Raw genomic sequence first — 22,358 nt, forward strand, 5'->3', positions numbered from 1 at the left:
CAATCACAAAATACATTTTTATTTTCCTTAGTTTTATCCATACGGGGAAATTTAAAACTTGTAACTTTCTTAAAGAAAATAGATTTGATGAATTTTGTATTTATATTGTATAAAATATTAAAATTTGTTTATCGTGTACAACACGAAAATTATATGTTATAATTCGTATCAAATAAAATTATAAAATATATTTTTTGATTTTATTAAATCTATATATAATAATTATTAAAATTTTAAATTATATAACTTTTATATTATATTTATGTATCATATTATCGTATTATGTTTTAGATTATGAAATTTTTTAAAAAAAGTTAATAATCATTATATTAAGTCTGAATTCTTAGCAATTCATTCATGGTACAATAAGTGACTTCTTTTTGCTCTTTATAGCTAATTAATAAAGAAATTTTACCCAAAGACACAGAAAATGCTGATAGAGTAATAAAAAAGAGTATCTTCTTTTTTATTTATTACATATCAAAAGAGAGTGTCAAAGTTCAAACAAACTTTTAGAGGGTGTCGAATTAATGGAGAAAACTTATATGAAGTTTTTTAAATGAAGTTTATGAAATTTTTTTTGAAAAATGATTTAATAAAAATTTTAATAAAAAATTCAAATCGACAAATTAATAGAATCTAATGTGAAAATTAATAATATATAAAAAATGTTAAAAATATTATTTATAATTTAAATTTAATCAATACTTATTTAACAGTAAAAATTTTATTAATATTTTTATTAAAAATATTTATCTAAAAATATATATAAATTTATTAAAATTTTTTAAAATTTTATATATTTGATCTATGTAATAAAATCTTTTTATCTATTAATTTTTATTTAATCATTTTTAATGGGGAACTTGATGAACGTAACTTAAGAAACTTCATCTAAGAAACTTCATCCAAGTCTTGCTTTTTGCTATATGGGTTTGATGCATTTAAGATTTTATTGCGAAGTGCCACCCATAAAAATCGAAATTGAAGAGCAGGAAATACATGAGATATTTGAACCAGTAAACAATAGTTGGCGTTGCAGCCAAAGGATGACATTGTCCTTGTGCACAGAGAGTAACAGTATAGCCAGTTGAGCGGGCAAAGTTATTATGAATGTCAATGTTGCAAAAATCCGAATGCTAGGTACAAGATTTGGGTGATATGCCCGGTGTTGGGGTTTTATTTTGTCTCTACGTACATTTCCCTCTTTAAACCCATCCTCATTTCCCACTCTATATTTAACCCATTTTCCCCATTGCATTCCTAATCAACTCTCTATCTCCCATCTTAAATGTTTATCGTACCATGGCTGCTGAGCTTGGCCTTCTCTCATTGACCCCACTTCAAAGGTTAGCTCAATCTAAGCAAAATCAGAAGCAACATCATCCTGACCCAAACTTAACGGGTGGTTCGTGGATGTGGAACACTAAGGGGCAACCTCAGGAAGCAGACGATGATTCATGGGAGGTTAGGGCCTTTGCCGAGGACACAGGTAATGTCATGGGCACAACTTGGCCGCCAAGGTCTTACACTTGCACTTTTTGCAGAAGGGAATTCCGTTCAGCTCAAGCCCTTGGGGGTCACATGAATGTGCACCGCCGTGACAGGGCTCGGCTTCACCAAACACAGCTTGGTACTGGTACATTAAGCAATCCAACCTCATCAGCTTCTACAACTACGTCCTCGTCTACTCTCTTAATCCCGACTCAAGAATTCACCACAAATGGGGGCTTTTGCCACCTCTACCAATTACCTAACCCTATTGGGGTTTTCCCTTCTCCACCTATGAATGCATGCTCCATTGATTCACCTTCGACTCTTCTCTCTATTTCACCATATTCCTCTAACAACTTGATGGCAGCAGCACCGCCTATAAATTTTCAGGTAACGCCTCCGGGATCGAACAATTCTTCTCCTTCTCTCCGATACTCAGCCAAAGCTGAACCTTCAACGACATCGGCGGATAATAATCTCAATGATGGCAACAATATCAGCAGCAACTGCAAGGACACATCCATTGAAGAGCTTGATCTGGAGCTTCGACTAGGGCATAGACCAACAACATCTTGACTGAGAAAAAAGTCGAAGAAAAATCAAAGAGTGTGAGTGTGCAACTTTCTTTATATATATTTGCCAGTTTGAGGAAGAACGAGTGCCAATGGAATGTATAAGATAGTTTTGATTAACTTGGTGTGTGAGATTTTTTTGTTTTTTCATTGATTGATAATTTTTCATTTACCATGTGTGAAGCTAAGGAAAAAGGAAAGGAAAGGAAAGGAAAAGCAAAGCAGCCTGTAAATCGAAAGAAAAAGAAGGATTTATTATTTTTAAGAAGAATTATAAATGAAATCATGATTAGGGTTTGAGCGATAGACTGATAAAGTTTGCAGTGGAGTGTCATTTTCTGTGACAGGTTTTTCTGAGTAAGTCAGTGTCTCCCTGGGCATATATTTCCGTGGGGATTGTTTGATATTTCTATTAAGGCTAGCTACAGCATACAAGATTCAAGCCTCTTGTTCACATAAAACTACAGAAATGCCATTTGTCTCTGCATTTTTAGTCACTTGGGAACGCAAGTACTTTTACCAAATATGTATGCATAACACTGAGAAAAGACAGATAAGGCTATGTAAGCAATTCAAGGAAGGGTTCATATCCATAACTTAAAATGCATTAATATTGCTCTTCAGGGAAGGCTACCCTTTGGTTTATTAACTGGTATGTACCTCCTGATCAGGTGTTTATCATTTCTCCTTATAATTTTACTTCTTGATGAAGAGAAACTGGCTGTAGAGAGAGGTTCTTCATTCTAAATGGAAATAATTATACCAAAAGAGTCAGTTCTTTTCGTTCTTAATATTATTTTTGAGAGTAGAAGTGAATACCTGCAGAGAAGATATATATAGTTAATTATTACTAAGCCAGGTCGTGAAGTGTGTGTGCCTATATATATAGGAGGTGTGTGTGTTTTCAAGAAAACGAAAGAAAAATCAGAAGAGAAAAAAAATTAAGAAAAGGATCAATGCTTAACACTTTAATATAGTACTGTGTTGGCCATTGGATGTTTGATTTTAAACCACAAAAATTGAAGCCCCAAATCAATCGATTTAACTCATTGGGATTTGTGAATTTGACGTGAATATAAATACTTGAAGACATAAAAAGCAATGTTTGTAACAAAATTAATTTTGACGGGATCGACGGAATATAATATTGATTTCTTCATATATTTTATTTTGAAAAAGGTTCAGATTAAGTTTTTAAGAAAAGTTTGTGAAGTTTTTAATTAAAAATAATTAAATTAAAATTAAAAATAAAAAATTTTGTTATATAGATTAAATGTATAAAATTTTAAAAAATTTAATAAATTTTGATATATATTTATATATATTTAGTAAAAATATTAATAAAATTTTATCATTAAATAAGTATCGATCAAATTTAAATAATAAATAATATTTTTAATGATTTTTTTTACATATTATTAATTTTTACATTAAATTCTATCAATATATTGATTTGAATTTTTTATTAAAGTTCTATCAATCCAATTTCAAAAATTCTATCAATTACTACTTATTTTATATTGGATTCAATTAAATTCTATCAATAAGTAGTAATTGAATCCAATATTTTAAAAAACTATAAAAGGAAAAGGAAAGGAAAGAGTAATTGAAAAGTAAATTAGTTAAAGAAAAAGGAAAGGAAACAAATTGAAAGAAAGAAAATCAAGGGCAAGTAAAGTATTGTTATTTGCTTCCGACTGATAGGAAGATAGTGACATGCCATCATCAGAATATAACAAGAGATTGGTATTGCAAATGAAGTTTCTTGCATCTGGCTTATAGCATAACCGATGCTAAGCTATTGTCGTTTTTGTTTTCAATTACTTTGTCATGTGACTGCCAGTTCTAATATATATGCCAAGAAACCAAAGTGTGAAGAAGCATAGGATTTTATGTATAATCAAACCTTCATTTTCTTCATTTGGTTGTCTTGTTCCATAGACATATTTTACATGCTTCATTTAGTTCCAAATTTCTTCAATGAAATTTGTACAAAAGAACTTTTCCAGACCTTTTTCCCGCAAAAGATGTGAAAATCACATATGAAAATGTATTTTACTAAATATTTTAAAGGTTTGTTTCATTCTTGTTTATCATTTGATTTCTAGTGACTTAGCCTATTACTTTTCCCCTATTGAGTGGTTGTAGTTAAGCAGAGACCGATTCATAAGAAATAATAATAATAATAATAATTAGAGATCGATGAAAATGGGGTATGGATTTTGTACACTTTAATTTTCATTTTTTCCAATGCTCACCCAAAACCTTGACAAGGTAGATGATTTTAGTCCCCACATTCTCCCATCTCATTACAATTTATAATTTTATTTTAGTACTTTAAATAAAGGAAAAAACTTCCATAAAGTTCCTCGTGTAATATTTACAATCACAATACCTCAAACAATTGAAATAAATTCTAATATTCTGTTTGTCCATTGTAGTTAATTCAACATTACAATATATTTCTCATAATTTATTATTAACCATTACTTAAAATTTATCGAAAAAGACTATAGATGCATATTTCACACACTCATATAAAATATAAAATTTCAATTTTTATTGTAATTTATAAATATTTAGTACTTTTCTCTTAAATCTCTAAAATAAAAAATAAATATGTAAGTATATCATTTGAGTGCAATACGTTAATGCATGTAATACTATCTAAATTCGTTTTATATCATTTTAATTGTTTCACCATTTGCTATTGCTTCTAGTTTTGAATTAGAGGAAGAAGGTGTAAGTATTTAGATTTTAACTTTAAACTTACATTATATCCTTTCTTAAGAGTAATTCAATGAACCAACGAATTCAATTAAGTTTTCCCACTGAAGATATAAATTATTGAACTCATCTTAGTTGTATCTTAGAAAGCACAAGAGACTAATTAATTCTTTTTAGCATTAATTTGTATAAAACATCATTTTCCCTTTCTCCGTACGGAATTTAGAATAACCAAAACATTAATTTCCAAAAAATGTGCCCTGTCCAACTCACTCACTCTCAACTTGGATGTGGACTGTCATTACAATATTATTGTCTAAAGTAAATTCTATATCTTGTTGGTTTCTTGTTGCATTAACACATATATAGTAATCCCTTTACTAAGAAAACATTTCTCTATGACCTTTAAAATGGCCAATACACAAATCCAACATAGAGCAATATATAATAAAAGCTTTTATATAATATTTTCAGAAGTTACTGGAATGTGATTTCCTTTTTTTAATTAATGTTGATATATCAGGAAGCTGAGTAGAAGCAATTGACAGAGAAATGGTCTCCTTTCTGACATAGCTGTTTTCGCCAATTTCGACTTAAACAAGAAACACTAATCTTACTTTTTCTACCATTGTTTGCATCGTCCTGTTTCCTGTCATAACTCATCATAACAGATTTGCATATATAAATCTATCATATCTTTTGTTAATTGATTTGCTCTCTTTGTTGCCGTATCCTACTACAAATTCGAAGACACTCCTTCATTAAACAAATTAAAGCGAACGAGTTGACTGTTAAATTGTAATATGTTTAATTATATGTCATTTTCTAGTGAGTAATGAGGTTTAGTGTTTAATTATATATATCTCTTGCACCCCCATGACCGGATTCATCTTGTTCTTATCGGTTCAGAAGGATATTCTTAATGATTATACTGATTTTACAATTCCCATTTCTTTCATAGTTTCTTATATGCATGGTTTCAATTAAGACAAAGATAAGTAGTCACCAAGAAAAAGATAAAAAGGAAATAAAAGGGTGAAAAAATGTAATCGGTTTAAGTAACATGTGTATATAATATGAACTTATCCCTTGTATCTATTATCGAAACAAGTGATGTTTTAGAATTGATGCTCAACTAATTAACTCTAAGCAACATATATTTTAAGAAATATTGCACGTCAAAGAATTTGATTGAGAAATATAATTAAATTTATAATATCCAATTCACAAGACTCTTATCTTTTTGCATAGATAAGCGTTGCTTCTCTGATTACATTGATATGGGCATATTTCAAGGATGGTATTTGTTTATCATTTTATTCATGAAAATTAAATTTTACCCTTATATATATATATGTTCAAGGTTAACTAATTATTCTTGGCTCCAAAAATAAGTTTGTAAAAAAATGTACTATTACTTGGTAAAAAAGATTAAGGGGACCAAGTATACATAAGTGCAATACTAATACGATCACACATAATGGGGATTCGGGGTGGCATCTTTTCTCTTATCGAGTAACAGGAAAAATAGAAATGATGGGTCAAAATCCCATGCAATCGCAGCTGACGCAATGTACTTGAAGTCTTAAAAAATTTTTATTTCTTGTTTGGTTAGTATTGGGAAGAGATCGAGTAATTACTCAGTACCCATCGGACTTAGCTCATACTACCTGTCCTTTTCGATGTTACACACTGCAAACTAGAAGGAATTTGGATCAGATTGGTCTTAAACCCAATTATATTGGCCCAATTTTTGTGGCTGATATGATATCCTAGCATACAAATTAGGCCCATTGGAAATGGATGAATTCCAGAACCTGAAAGAATGTACTGTTGAGTTGAGTTATATGGTGAATTAATTCTCCTTTATATTGCAACGAGTCGGATTCAATGAACAATTGCATGACATTACACTTTGGCCCTTTTTTAATTAAAAACTAATAGCTAGATGGAAAATCACCCATGCAAAACCAACTACAGCAAGTTGGATTCAGTCCATCCAGATATGGAAAAATTGAAATTGAATTAAAAAACATTATATTTTGGACTCGGTAAGCTAGGGTGAGTTTAGTTGATCTCCAGTTCTGGCTGCAAGTTACACCAGATCTAATCAATGTTGAAATCCTGTCATTGGTTACGATAAAAATAATAGAGGAAAAAAATGAAAAATAAGAGATTTTATTTTGAGATTTGAGCACTAATATCCCACAGGTTCAGTGTTTAAACCCCATTTTCGTTGGTCCTTCGTATGAAACCAATGTTGTGAATTGTAATTTTATGTTTAATTCTTGCAATTTGGATTTGTATGGCTCGTTGCCTTGTTGCCAGGTTTTTTTCTAAACAAACAAAGATAAAACGAAGGCATGAAAATTAATGAAGAAACGAAATGAAAAGGAGCATATGGATTATGGTGACCCACAAATAATTGAAGTACCAATGTGTCCTTGTAATTCAGTACTTTGAACTGAAAGTACAGAAAGTCTCTCCCTTCAGTCGGTTCAGTTGCTGAAGCACTGAGGTGAGCCATTTTGGGTCAAAAATTAATGTAGGGTTTAATTTTAGAAAACAAAGTTATTTTTTGTTTTTATATTTTTAGAAAACAAAAAATATGAGTAAAAATGTGTTTGATAATTAAAAATATAAATATATTTTTAAAAAATAAAAATAAAAATGGATTGAAATATGAAAACAAAAAAAAAGTATTTTTAATTATAAAAATAAAGAATGTACAGTAATTTTCTTATATTTTGTAAGTTATCATATTTTAACACTTTTTAATATGATTAATTATTAAATATATATTATATTTATTATTAGATAACATTAATAATAATTGTCATAACGTCTAGATCCAGGGATCTATCGCTAGACATTGACTTTTGGAAGTCGCCACCAATCTTTTTTATCTAGATGCGATTGGCCACCTAAAGAATCTGTCCTTTCAGGGAACACTTAAGTTTAAGGGTCCCTAAAAGAATAGGTTCGGGTCTACAAACCAGAACAGAGTTCGGGAGTTCGGTTACGTGTGAGGAAGGTTATAGCACCCTCACAACGCCCATCAAAAGATGGTACCAACTTAAATTTGTGTTATCCAAAAGCCTTAAAATTTTACCAAGTAATTAATTATTAGAAAATTTTCTCAATTGACTCTAATACTTTTAGCAGAAAATTGAAAAAATTTTCTCACCTCAAGAGTATGCAAGAAAAACTACTATTTCATTTGCAGAGGTTTCGTCGTCGGATTAATTAAAGAAAAATCAAAATAAAAAATCAAAATAGAAAGAAATGAAAGAATGAATTTTTTTTTGTGTAGGAAAAATTGATACTTTCAACTTTTCTCCAAAAATATTTTTTGAAAATTTCGATTTTCAAAGAAAATTGATACTTTCAACTTTTTCTCAAAAATCTTTTTTTGAAAATTTTGATTTTTAAGGAAAATTGATACTTTCAACTTTTCCTCAAAAACCCATTTTTTTTTAAATTTTTTTTTTATTATTTTAAGGAAAATTGATACTTTCAATTTTTTCCTAAAAATTTTTTTTTTTGGAAATTTTGATTTTTATTTAAAGAAAATAGAATAATAAAATAAAAAAATGAAAGTGAAAATAAATAAAAATAAAAAAAACAAAATAAAAATAAAATAAAAATAAAAAGAATATTAAATAAACATAATCTAATAAATAAATAAAATAAAAAAACAAATAAACAAATAAATGAAAAAAAAAAAATCTGGAGCGGCTCGGATCGAGGCTCGGCTCGGCTCAAGGAAGAGAAACGGCTCGGGGGAGCGGCCTGGAAGCTCGGCTCGGCTCGGCTCGGCTTGGAGGAGGGGCAGCACGCGCGGGTCAGAAAAGCGGGTCGACTTTCGGGTGGGGTCGGGTTCGGCAAAATGCGCAAATCCTCTGGTTACTTAAGACCAAAACGACGTCGTTTTGGGAGGGTATAAAAGGCAATCCCTTTCATTTTTTGGCAGAACGCTCCTCTCCTCTCTCTCTCTTCTTCCCTTTTCCTCTCCCTTCTCTCTAAAAGCTGAAGAACACCGGTGCCAGATTCTGGAAAATATCACCAGAATATGGAAATTTAGTCAGAAGTTGGCCGAAATATCACCGGTTTCTAGGATTCTTCACTGGAAACTGGGCAGGTCGTCGGAAACTTCAATGTTCGCCGAAATTATTGTCGAAAAATTCAAATTTCGTCGGAATTTTCACCGAAATCTGGAAATTTCCCAGAAATTTCCAGAAAAATTTTTCTCCAAAAATTTCTAAAAATTTTTTCTCACTCTCAGAACACTCCTAAACTTTTCTTAGCTTCCTATACGCCTCTTTTTCTCTCAAATTCGTAACTTTGCTTACTGTTTTTTCCCCTCACCATCTGTTCCAGGAGGTGCCTTTTATAGGGGTTGATCAGGAGTTCCTGATCAATCCCAATTCCTCCTTGGACGGGGATTCAATCTTTGAATCCAATTGGACTCTTCTGATTGAGTTCCCCTCCACAGTGGGATTCTTCATCTTTTAATCCCAGCCATCCAAAATTAAAATCAAAATAAAAAAATACTAAATAATTAGAAAAGATAAATCAAAAGATATTATAGTATAAAAAATTAAAAAATAATATCTGAAAATCGAGAAAAAATCAGAACAGATAATTAAAAAAAATAATAACAAATAAAATAAGATAAACCAAAAAATATATTACAAAACAAAAAACAAAAAAAAATATAATAATAATAAATATATAACTATATACATATAAATCTAATCTAATAATAAAAATATAATTATATACATATAAATCTAATCTAATAATAAAAAATAAAAATATATATTAATACATAATAATAATAATAAATAATAAAATACATAAAATGCAAAAGAAACAGAAAAAAATACATGATAAAAATTGAATTGGGTCTTACCTATTTAGGCCAGGCCCAATTAATCTGGGCCTGGACCCAATTGGGTGTTTACAATAATATCATTAAATATTTTATTTATTTTTTAAAAAATAATCTTTATTTTCATTTATCATTTTTAAAAGATAAAAATAAAAAATAAAAATAAAAAACATTTTCTTAATCAAAACCGACTTTAATACTATATTTGAATTGAGGGCAAAGAAAGGAAAGAAAAATAAAATAAAGGAAAGCAATGAAAATAGAAAAAAAAAATTTTGTTTGGATAAATTTTTAATTTAAAAAAAAAAAGAAAATCTAATAACTTTTGATTTTTTTTATAATCTTTATTTTTTTAATACTTCAATATGAAAAAAAAGTCAACGAAAAGTTAAAAAAATTTTATTTTTATGAAAAAATTATTATATCTATATTTTTATTATGATATTAAATTTAATTATATAACTGACTTCTTTTATAAAAATAATTTTCTTTTATAAATATTTTTTATAACATTATAATTTTTAAATATTTTATAATTTTTTAAGTCTTAATAATAAAATAAGTCAAATTATTATTAGAATAAATTAAAAGATTGAATTAAACATAAAATTAAAAATAAATTAATAATTAGTTAATACATCTTATAATATTAAACTTATTCAATTTTGTTTAAAAATATTTATTTTTACAAATTAGGTAGTATAAAAATATATTTATATATTATATGTTATTTTATTAAAAAATATTATAATTAAAAAAATTATAATAAATTATTTTCTTTTTTTATCACTATTTATTCTGATTGTTAAAATTTTTTTATTAATTTTAATTATTTAAATAAAAAATACATGTACCATTTCTTTTGCTTTAAAAACTTTTATTTTATTCCTTTTCCTTTCTTTTCTTTTTCTTTTCTTTTTTTTAATATTTTTCCAAATACAGTATAAAACTATATCGAGATCTTGGCCTCCTTCAGACAACAACAGAACAAACCCACTTTGTTATTTGCCTCTTATTGGTCCTTAAAGATTTTGCTCCACAACCATACGCTGCCTGTCCTGATGGCTCCCTTGTCTTTGCAATCAAAGGTAAGTGCTTCCATAATACATACTTCACTTTCCTTCTAGTTTTTTTGGTTACAGAAAACGGTTTCTATTTTATCTTTCGAAACTTAGAAACTTTTGTGGATAGTGAACCTTGTGAAGTGAAAATGTAAGAAGTATGTATTTATTTTAGCATTTTGGGCGTAATTAATCCTGGCTACTTATACATGGAATTTTGTCTAATTACTTATCCGGTTAGCATTGCTTGTTTATCCAACATTATGTCCAAAATGATTAGATGTGTTCTGGAAACTTATGATCAAACTATGGATGGGTGTTGGAAATGAAGGACATGTGGATTTATTTCCAATTTCTAACTTATGGTTTCCGTCCATTTGGATACCCAACATCTGTGCATTGTAAGATGAACTCGTTAGAATTTTTAGATATCCCTGCTCTCTTTCAGTAAATTGGTTAGGCAATTTTCCCTGGTATCCCAATAAAAGGAAGGAAGAGAAGAGGCAAAGTGGTGTTTTCCCCATTGAGGGGAACATATACAATACCACATATATTTTCATCTATTAGTCTGTTTAATAAGTTTAAAAGATTTAGATAGCTAGGATACAAGCCATCATCAGAATAACATTGAGAAGTGGGGAACTTCCTATTTTGAACTTTAAGATCATGTTTCAGTCAATACGTTAAGGTAAAATGGTGTAAACTGTAAAGTCTTAATTAGCAAGATGCATCAGGTCATATAAAGATGTCTGAAATTTTTTGGTTATTTATACACCCATATGTAGGAACTTACTAGATGAGAAAAAAAGACTTTAAGTTTTTGAAGTTGGATTACAAGGAATGAGCACATTTCTCATATTCCATTCCTATTTAACATGGTGCAAGTGTATCTTTTGTCTTTGGTGGTTTACAGTTTGTCTTCAAGTGCATTCTGAGATTGTGGAAAATTTGTGAAGGACTGCCAGCAGGGATAGGTCAAGGGGTTGGGGATCCCGCTGCCCTTTAGCTTGTAAAATGTATTTCTTGTCATTTTCCAATGACTTACAGGAGTTTATTGTTGGTTGTTTTACAGTTTTGGGTGTTTGAATTTTGTAGTTTCAAGGGTGGAGTTAAGTCAGCTTCACCTGTTACACTCAATAATCAATACTTCTATGCATCTAATTGTCATAATATATTTAAGAAATTACAAAGAATTTTATGGAATATGGATATTGTATTGTGGAGTCAAATAACAATTGGTGGTTTTGAAGGTTGTATTTCTTTTAATCCCATTGGGACCTTTTTGGTTTGGATGTTATCCCCCATATCTTGGAATTAAGGAAGACGATGACTTTTTTATTCAATCTTTTTGTTGAAGTATATTATGGGGGTTTTGAATAGAAAGACGTAGTGTTTTGCACAATCTCTAAGAAGAGGATTTGGGAGTTGAAATATGTGGAGGACTTAGATTGATAGACTTCTACACTTGTATTTTTGGATAAACAGACTTCTACACTTTAGTCAGATTGTTATGGAGTTAGGTGAAGGAAGTAGATGAGTTTTGGTTTTTTCTATGGGATTTTTTATGGTAGATGGGTGAAGAGTTTTGTTTTCTCATGACTTCTAGGCTGGGTTCAACTGAGCAACATTGAGAACTGGGGTAAGGTAATGGAGCTTCAACCTTACCCCCATGGTGGGGCTAATGTACTGGGGTCAACTGAGCAGCATTGAGAACTGGACCTATGTTGCAATTCACTGTTATCTCTAACTTCCTGGCTTTGAAGAACAAGAAATGCCCAAATATCTTGGTACAAGGCATATAGAAGTTTATGCACTCTACAATTTTGTCATTCTCTAGCTATCACACAATAAGCAAGTGCTTAAGTGTGTTCATGAAGAGGAAGAGATCATTTCACAGATGAATGGTGTATGCAATTCATACCTTTCCGAGATTAACTTTTCTTTATAAGATTACCTTCACCTTAATAGGGTTGTCATCTTTATGGACATTAAGGAAACCAATATTGCAGAATTTTCCTTCCATTAAAGAATATATACCTTATCAATATATATATGAGCATTGGTGAACTGATTTCTAGGCATTTCTTTTAGCTTCACAAACCAGTATTATTTATTATGTTTTTGGGCTTTTTAAGGTCAAGTTGTCCCTATCTGGTTAACTGTGGACCAAATCCTCAATCAGATCGAGTCCTTTAGCTTTGTTTTAGAGAATCGGCAAACCATGCAATAACAATGAAAGTCCGAAATGTTAAATCAGTTGCAAAGCTTGATTTAGCACAGATGCACTTATCTGGTATAGCATTGGCCATTGTGTATAATTAGTTCCATTTTATCGAATATCGTAGACAAAATTATAAGGTTTATCTCATAATCAAGATGGTTTTTGCTGCTACAAGTCATTTGAAACTTTTTTTTGGGGCAATTAAAGAAAGAATAGTCCATGTTTCAACTGAGCTTTTCAGTTACATCCCAAAAATAATATTTTTGAAGCTGCAAATTGGACTGAGTAAACGACATTAAGGGAAAATGTTGGTAAAAAAAAGATGTTCTGAAGATGAATTAACTATTCAAAGAGTCGGATACAGATGTTTGGAATGGATTGAAACAGCAGATCATTGTCTCACAACCATAACTGATACTGTCTTGATTCATGGTCGTTTTTGTTCATTAATCATTTGTCAAGCCGATGAACATTCAACCTGCTAGCTTTTCCCCAAGCAATTGAGCCAAGTTTTGATCATCAGGCCCGCAGGGCGCAATCAGTGTAAGTAATTATCCTTAGTGGCAGATATATTCTTCCCCGCGTATGCTGGTACACACGAGTTGCATGCAGAGCAGCCCAGGTTGACCTTAGAGAATTAAATATAGATGAAGCTTAGCCTTGAGTTTGGAGTCCATGACAAGTTTGATGGCCTTGGCACACCCCACCCACCAACTGTGCCAGCAAGCAATACATTGGGAATCAATTCAGTGAGCAAAAGAGCGCTTCTCACGGCTTGTCACTCTCTACCCACTCGTGGCACCATGTACACCAGCTTGCATTTGCATTTTCATTTGCTTATGGTTTCCACTCCTCAAAAGGAGGCCTCTTATTTGGACTGTTTTTGGCTCCATTAACTATGCTTTCTTTTGCTTTATCTCCATTTACCCATTATTATATTCTGTTAATTAATTAATTAATATATAATCAAGACTTTTAGTCATCCTTGTTTAACTATAATATTGGGAAACGTTTCCCGTTCCACTAATCAAAAGTCTTAATTATCTCTTGGAAGAAACCCCCCAATTGAATAAAGCTTTGAGGGGTTCATATTTAGAAAAATAAAATATTTACATTAAAGCCAGAGAAATGGTTGTCGTCATTATCAGTGGCACAATATTAGTCCTAGCTCTTTCTCCATTGATTTTTCTTTCGGAACTAAATAATGGCATGTTTTATTGATATTAATGATGGTTTTGATTATCTCTTCAAGTTATGTAAGCAATGCTCTTCTTCAGAAGACCGGGCCAGGGCTGTAATGAGGTGCTTCTGTTCTGTCGACATATATGTAAACCATTGAAGCATGAATTTTCCATTCTAAATCCAAACTTTTCATGACAGTAGGATATTTTATGTGAAGGTTATTGAAGCATTACTTGCATTAGTTGATGCAGGGATGTGATTCATCCTTAAGCATGAAAAATAAAATCCTGTATGTGGACTTAAACATGGGACTTGGGTCAAGATGGCAAATTTCAAGCCCTATCCAACTGTGAAATATGTTGTAATAGTCGTTGCTTGCCCAAAGCAAAATGCAGTGTCATAATCACAATGTGGGTATTTTCCAGAGGTTGAGGAAACCCATCATTCAAAACTCAAAATTAATAATAGAGGCCATTAATTAATTGCAATTATATGTTGGTAAATTAGGGTTAATTATCAGAATAGAAAGTGCACAATCTGAAACCTGTGGGTAGGGGAGACCCCACCAGATCTGAAATGTAGAGAGCTGCAAAACTGTTGTCATGTGGAAGCGTGGAAGGAATGAGGCCCCGAAACCCAAAACTCACATGGGAACGCATTGATGTTTGAGTCTCTAACCTCTTCAATAACATGTGCTCAAGAGGGTCACGTGGCAAACTTTCAGTTAGACATTTTATGACTCAATAATAGTATATTCTATGCTCCATGGTCCATGCTAATTGCTAGATAAAGGGGCAGTTCGGTGAGTAAAATGCTCCCGATATGTGCGGGTCCAGAAGAAGATTTATGGTACATAGTCTTTTCTTGCATTTTCGTAAGAGGTTATTTCAACTTTTCGAACCCGTAATTATTAAGTCACATGGCAGCAATTTTACTAGCGAAGCGTTTTCACTATCCTAATTGCTAGATGTTAATGCAAAATTATCTTCCCACCTTTGATCGAAATGATTTTCTTAATTTTTTGGTGAATGAATGAAGGCCAAACATTTGTCAGGCTTTTATGTGTAGCATTATATACCTAATGAGGTTCATTTATCTTGCAATCACTTGGGGTGTTAAGGCTGCTCGAGAAATGGTAATGTCAACCATGTGTTTTAACACATTATATAAAATTTTGATACGAGGAAGGAAATTAAAATGGTAGGAGGTTAAATTTCCTAAAAGGATTTGCCTGCTGCTTCCACTCGAACAACACATGGCATGATTTAGTACTACGCAAAAATTAAACTAGTTTGGGAAAGATTTGACAGAATTTTCTAACGAAACTGGTTTATTTGATTTCTATATTCATATATTTGGATAAAACGCGAACTTAAGCTATGATAATTGTGTAAAGCTGACCTAAAAGTGAGGGCAATAGTTTAAAGATGTCCATCATAGCATAGCCTTGCTGCATTCTAGGGAAAACATGCATTGAAGCAAACATTGCTTGGAACAAAGGCTGCTACATCTGCGAAGAGATAAACTACTTTAACATCATGTGAAGGCCTCATTTCTCTGTTCTAACCCCCGCCACTGCAACATCATTTGCTGTGTCTCCTATTTGGGACACTCTTATAAAACTACGCAATCTTAACAAGCTGAGAAGCATTTCATTATAGGGTGAACGTTTATCGATAAAAGGATTCTTAAAATTAAATTAGTGTTTTTCCTTTTTTTAACCATATTATGATCCTAAACCCTTTTTTCTCTTTTTCTATTAATTATCTTTATCATTTTTATTTAAAATGTGCTTTAGCTGTGGCATTGAATGAGGAGATAATATATATGATTGGTTGATGTAAGTTATTAATTCACTTAAATTCCACTGCTTAAAAAAAAATCGCCTTGATTTCTTGACCATATTTAAAAAAAAAAACCTTTAATCATACCAGTTTAATGTCATTGTACGGACAAAACCAATGTTTTAACTTTTAAAAGTAAAGCAAACTGAGAAGATAGAGCCCTCCCCAGTCCAGTCCACCCAAAATGATAATTAAACAACAATGAAAAGTCTTAATCATCCACGCTGTTCCCTCATGATCATAGTGTTGTACCCATGACCTTTTTTTCTTTTAACTTTTCCTTTTTGATTAATTAACATTTTAGTCACCATAGAATATTGGAATCTATGGGTTAATGGCTTTGTTTATCCAAATAGCTTTTTCTTTTTTTTTTTTTCTTTTAAGTGTAGGGTCTTTTTGAAAGTTACAAAGGAATATTAAAAGGATAATCTTTCAAAGTTTAGTCAGAATTTAAGTAAAATTCATTAGTTTTAGAAATGAACATCCCATCCCAAAATAATAAACACCTTAATAGATATATGCCGTTTTACGAGTTGAATTTAGTGTAACAATTTTCAAAAGATGTTTTGGATGTGTTATATTGTGTTTGTCAAAATTATGGTGATGAGTTTTCAAGTCTTTGAATAGAAAATACAGCTAATATGATTACAATTGGGAACTGTTTGCTCAGAGAGATTAAAGCTATAGTTTCATCCCCTTTTGCTTTATCCTTGGCTGGCCTTTCAATCTTGGTATCATATTTGCTCCCAAATTCCAAAACATAATCAGTTTCTGGTAATCCAGAAACGGATTGAAAACAGTATCATATCATGCAATTTTTGATGTAAAAGAGTATCATATCATGCATGATGACTCAATGCTAGCTTCCTGATTGACCCAAAGAGGAGAGTACAGAGATAAGACAAATGCCAATTACTATAATTTTAAGGAACTTGGAAATTTTGGAGATTTATTCCTTGGAATGAAATTATAATTTATGGAAGTTTTTTATGATTCATTTGGTGTCTGATAGAGCCAAAAGCATCCCATACCATGTGATAGAGCCAAAAATGAAAAAGAAATTAAACAAGAAAAAATTAAAATGAAAATAATAGGAAGAATAAATATCATTATATAACTGATGGGAGTTCATTTTATCGTACCCTAACAGTGGCTCATTTTTTAGTACAAAAAAATCAGTAGCTCTTTATTTTCATTTCACATTAAGATAAAATCCCATGTAAACGGATCCTAAGCCAAAAGCACAGTAAAGGCAAAGATCTCCTGTTTCAATTCATCATGTAAAATCAAAACTGAGTGATTTACTGACAAATTATTTTTTCTTTTGTTATTGTACTCTATAGTCCTAGACACTTTAATTGCTACATTTCCTCTTTTTTAATCACTTCTCACTTCTTTAATATTGTCCTGATTAAAATCAAAATTAATATCATATTGTAAACAACTTAGTTTTTTACAATATCTAGTGAAGATTTACTGAGATCCAACATTGTTTGCTGAAATTCAATTGCTTTATTTATTTATTTATAATGATTAAGCATCACATCCTTCATTTTCAGTCCGATAATATTTCATAAACCCACCTTTTTGAAACCCATTACATAATTTAATATTTGACCTCAAAATTTTAACAATAATTAATAATCTGTCATGTTTCTTTTGTTCAAAATTAATAGTATATAAAACCAAATGAGGCTGTTCCTTGTGTGAAGATATCATTTTATATTTATAAATTCTTTATTTTTTTATTGAAAGAGAGAATTAATAAATTAACATAATTGAATTAACTTATAATAAGAAATAGAGAATGTTACTTTGTAGTACTAGAAAGATCCAATAGGTCTGCAGGTTTTTTTTTTTTTTATAATTATGATTAAGCTTTGTTTACAAAACTTAAGGAAAGACATGCTCATCATATAGTGATTGGACAGAAAAAAAAAATTATTCGAGGATTAGGCTTATTCATTATCCCAATCTTTCCTAATGAAAATAATTAAAAAAAAAAAGACATAAAAATAAGAGAAAGTAGATTGTATTTTTTTTTTTAGAAAATTCTTGAAACTCCACCACTAATCAAATACCTAAGAAAAAGGTCTTCAATTTCATTAAATATTTCTGTTCGCGTTAAGTAAAATAAATAAACATATTGAAACTGTTCACTTCGTTAACTCTTGCTTATTTAAATGAAGGTAGTTAAATTTTGTAATCAGCGAATAAAAAAATTCATTAACAAAAATAATCTTGTCCCCTTTGAAGAAGAAGAAGCACAAAATTTTCCATGTGAAATTACATATATTAAGTCAATATCTGGTAGCAAGGTTGTGTGTTTATAAGATTATAAAATTAATCAAGTTGATTTTAAAATATGATAACTAGTGGGGCCTTGAATATAAGCATAGATTAGGAAATATACGTAATTACTTGTTTAATGTCTGGTTGGTTAATGTTTTCATTGAAATTACCAAAAAGATATTATTAATTTTTTATGTTTTAAAAGATACGAATTAACAGCGCATGAACATTAGACTGGATGGAAAAAGAATCATATGAATTCTAATGGTCAATAGAGATGAAAATAGTTATGAATGATCTTTCCTAAATATTCCTTGTAATGAAACCCACAAAGAAGAGCTTGTCGTCCCAAGGCAAATCAAATTATTAGGGTTAGGCTTTTAGATCAAGCAATTGGCCAAAATTTGGATTCAAGCTTGAGGTAATTGAAATGTTAGATATCAATAAACACTACATAATATTATGTGTAAGACTGAGACAAGCAAGCATGCCATCATGCAACGCAAGAGCAGCTCAAGGCATCTCATCTCTCACGTGAATATGGGAAGATGTCCATTGTATTTTTCAGAGCTTAGCCAATGGTAATTCGTTGACACGTTGCTTTGCTGTGTCGTGAAAGAAAAATAAGAAAAAGACAAAAGGATGACTTGACTTGGGTTATCGACCCGTCCTTTAAAAGATCCACCAACTCTGCTTCCCATATCCCCCAATGTCTCCATCACATGTGAAAATACCTTCCCTCTGACCCCTTTTGAAGGTTAGCCCTCTCGTGGGTTTGGCTTGTTGTAACCAAAAAAACCATATGACATGCACTTACAAAACCAAACCTCCTCTTACATTGTAGATTTTAGGGGGGAAACTGAAGCTCTGGAGATCACCTAGAATTCCGGGGGTGGGAAGGACAAGGTTCTTTGTTAAAGCAACCTTGGTAGATCAGAAATGACTTGCTACCTGCTCAAGACAGGAATATAAGACTTACCAATGTCCATTTATTTATTAATTTCTTCCCATGGATTCACCACTCGCGTTTCATCACTCCTGCTCTAAATCTCTCAGGCTAAAACTTTGCTTATCGATATATTTTTTTAATCATTACATTTAATTTAATATTTTAATGCATGTAGAATTGTTTAATTAGTTCTCGACAAATGTCAGCCATTGTTTTTTCAAAACCATCAATACGAATGACAATGTTAGGAAGAAAGAGTGCAGAGTAGGAAGGGCAGTAGCAACAGCTGCAGCAGGAAGGTGTTCTAATGGTAGGGCAGGTAAATTGCAGGGCCATTGTCCCCCGGAAATCAAGGGGAGGAAAGAAAATTTCTTGAAAGACAGAGAGCGAGAGCAATTCCCGATGAAAGTGACAGCTGCCTCATGGCCGACAGCTACACGGTGCGTTTTGAATAGGGACATTGAAAGCGATCTCCCCCAAGTCTTCAACATCTCACACTTTGCAAGCCACTCAGAGGCCACAGTTGCTGCTGCACAGTCCCAGACTAGACTCCAGAGGGCAGAGGGCTGAGTCAGTTTCAACTCATGAAACAACTACAGCTTTTAACCAGCTTTCTTTCAGCTTTGCTCTGCTTTCCTTTCCTATATAATTAGCCTGAGTCTCTCCCCCGTCCGACTGACGCAATTATATCGCCCTGCGATCTCAAAATCTCTCATTCATTCCTGAATCTGTCTTCGCTTAATTCCATCAAATCAATCTCCTCATTGGTTATTGCAACAATAAAAAACAACTACAAAAATTAGAATAATCTTATTAAATTTAGACACTGAATGTCAAACAATTAATTATAATTTTTTTTAAATATCACTTTAACCATTGGCTAAGAATTTTTTTTTTTTTTTTAATTCTATCAGTTGGAATGCTTAAAAAGAGGGGGATGGTTTCTTTCACCAGTTCACAACCTCGTATCACTGTTTTTTACTGTAAGTCTGTAACAGCTCATAAATTTCTTAAGGCAATTCAAAGCTTGTCCGAGGAACAGTGTGGCCTGTACTTCACCAATTATTATAATTAGAAATATATATACTAGTCAAGTTTTTTTAATTCCTTGTACACGAATGGAAAATTTTGATGCCATGAAAGGAAATACCAGATTGTTTTTTTCAATTAAAAAACAATGATGTTATTGTTTTAATATAAATAAAATAAATATATAAGGGCAAACTTATCTAAATATATTTACACGCACTTAACATTTATTAATTTTATGTACTTTATTTATATATTTAAAAAATTAATTAAGTTTTTTGCGAGGTTTTTTTTTTGACAAAAATTTTATTGGATTTGGATTAAGCGACTAAATGTAGTAATTTATATAAACATTTTATTTTGTTTGAAATTTTTTTTAAAACTGAAAATGAGCTTTGGTTGTAAATTAGGTCTGATTGGAAAGCTTCGAATCCAATAAAAAATTTTTAGTTTTAATTTAATTTAATTTATTTATTTTAATTGTTTTAAAAAAGTCAACAAAAAATCAAAAGAATAAAAAAAAAGGAAAAAAAATCAAATCAAAGTAGAGTTTGTTGGAATTGGTTTAGGGAAAATCTTTAGGATTTCATCTACATGAAATTAGAAATAAAATCAATTATACAGTCATTGACCTCAATCGAACAAGAATAAAATCCCAAGATTTAAGCATTGATTGAATCCATTAAATCTAAAAAATTGTTGTTAAAAAAACTCTATAAATCATGTTGAAGCACAGAAGGAAAAACGGATAGAAATTCTTGAGGAAAATTTCATGAGGGATAAATTTTCTGGATTTATTAGTTCAGGATTGAGTGGTTCTGATTTCTAGGTTTACTTTTAGGTTTTTTCATTTCATCAATAGAAGTTTCAAATCTTGGGTTTTGGGGAAATTTGTTTTCTGGGTTAAGTTCTGGGGAATTCTCTAGATTCTGTAAAAAGGGAGTTTTCTAGGTTTTGATTTTTAGGAAATAGTCAACCATTATAAAAAAAAAAGTTTGGGTTTATATGAGTTTGAGATTTTTTTTTTGGGTCTTTTGAGTATTTGTTTGGATTTTGAGTTATAGGATTATATGGTTGAATTTTTGAAAAATTCTATGTTGTAGAATTTAACTCTTGATTTCGAGTTTAGGTTGATTTTGAAATTTGTTTAAGTTGTAAAGGTTATTGAATCTGAGTTAAATTTATGGATTTGACTGAAATTTCTAGAAAAACTAGGTTTTTGTCGGTTCTTCATAAATTTTTTGGTGAACTTTTGAAGATTTTGGTGATTCATGATGGATGAAGACGGTAATTTTTAGGTTCACTTGAAGATTTTGACAGCCGTTTGAAGATTCCAACACTGGAATCTGGGTTCTTGACCAATTTTTGGAGCCATTTAAAGCTTCCGGCTTGAAGGGCTAGAAAGAAGGCAGAGGAAAATTTTTAGAGAAAGAGAAAGGCTAAGGCTAATTGAAGGAAAAGCTTGAAAAATTGAATTTTATACTCACATTAGAGCAATGTCATTTTGGAGAGGACCTTTGACCCAAGAGAACTTGACTCCAACTTGATTCGATCATAGATTTTTTTTTTATTTCATTTTCTGTTTTGTTTTGTTTTGATTTGATTTTTTATTTTCATTTTATTTTAGATTTTTATTTTTAATTATTATTTATTTATTTTTTAATAAATTGAACGCTTTATTTAAAAATAATAATAACAAAAAAAATGTTTCTAAAATAAATTCATAACTCTTATCAAATTATTAGAGGATTTTTCATTAATTTAATTTTTTTTAATGAATTTTACTAAATTATTGAAAAATCCCATAAGTCAATTTTTATAAAAAAAATTGTTGCTAATAAAATATTTGTTTTGAATCTACCAAACTTTTGGAGGATTTACATATTAAATTAAATCTTATTAAACTATTGAGAGATCTGTGTCGAAGTAAATTTTATCAAACCATTGAAAGATTTTACCAATTATTTTTTTGAATAAAAATATATTAATGAATCTGATAAAGGAGCTTCTTCAGAGTGGGACACTAGTTTTCATGAAAACTCTTGAGATAAGAAAATTATCTTAAATTGTTACCAAACTATTGGAGCAAATTT

The 22,358-nt window shown here is 30.6% G+C and overlaps 1 protein-coding gene and 1 long non-coding RNA gene across 2 annotated transcripts; both read left to right on the forward strand.

Moving 5' to 3' along the window:
- Positions 1 to 1,231: 1,231 nt before the first annotated feature.
- On the forward strand, positions 1,232 to 2,147 carry LOC111315011 (uncharacterized). The gene has a single exon (XM_022916635.2). The coding sequence runs from the start codon at positions 1,306 to 1,308 to the stop codon at positions 2,068 to 2,070; it is 765 nt and encodes a 254-aa protein (XP_022772370.1). The 5' UTR covers positions 1,232 to 1,305; the 3' UTR covers positions 2,071 to 2,147.
- An 8,499-nt stretch (positions 2,148 to 10,646) lies between these two features.
- On the forward strand, positions 10,647 to 11,951 carry LOC149516692 (uncharacterized). Its single transcript, XR_016344927.1, has 2 exons — positions 10,647 to 10,775; positions 11,662 to 11,951. It is a non-coding gene; the product is annotated as an uncharacterized LOC149516692 (long non-coding RNA).
- Positions 11,952 to 22,358: the final 10,407 nt, after the last annotated feature.

Source organism: Durio zibethinus, chromosome 9 (assembly GCF_047325235.1).
Source record: "Durio zibethinus cultivar Kanyao isolate XHJ-2024 chromosome 9, ASM4732523v1, whole genome shotgun sequence".
NCBI classification, from domain to species: Eukaryota; Viridiplantae; Streptophyta; class Magnoliopsida; order Malvales; family Malvaceae; genus Durio; species Durio zibethinus.

Bases quoted from the DNA above. Each gene is read 5' to 3' on its own strand.
- LOC111315011 (XM_022916635.2), top strand. From the start codon at position 1,306: ATGGCTGCTGAGCTTGGCCTTCTCTCATTGACCCCACTTCAAAGGTTA.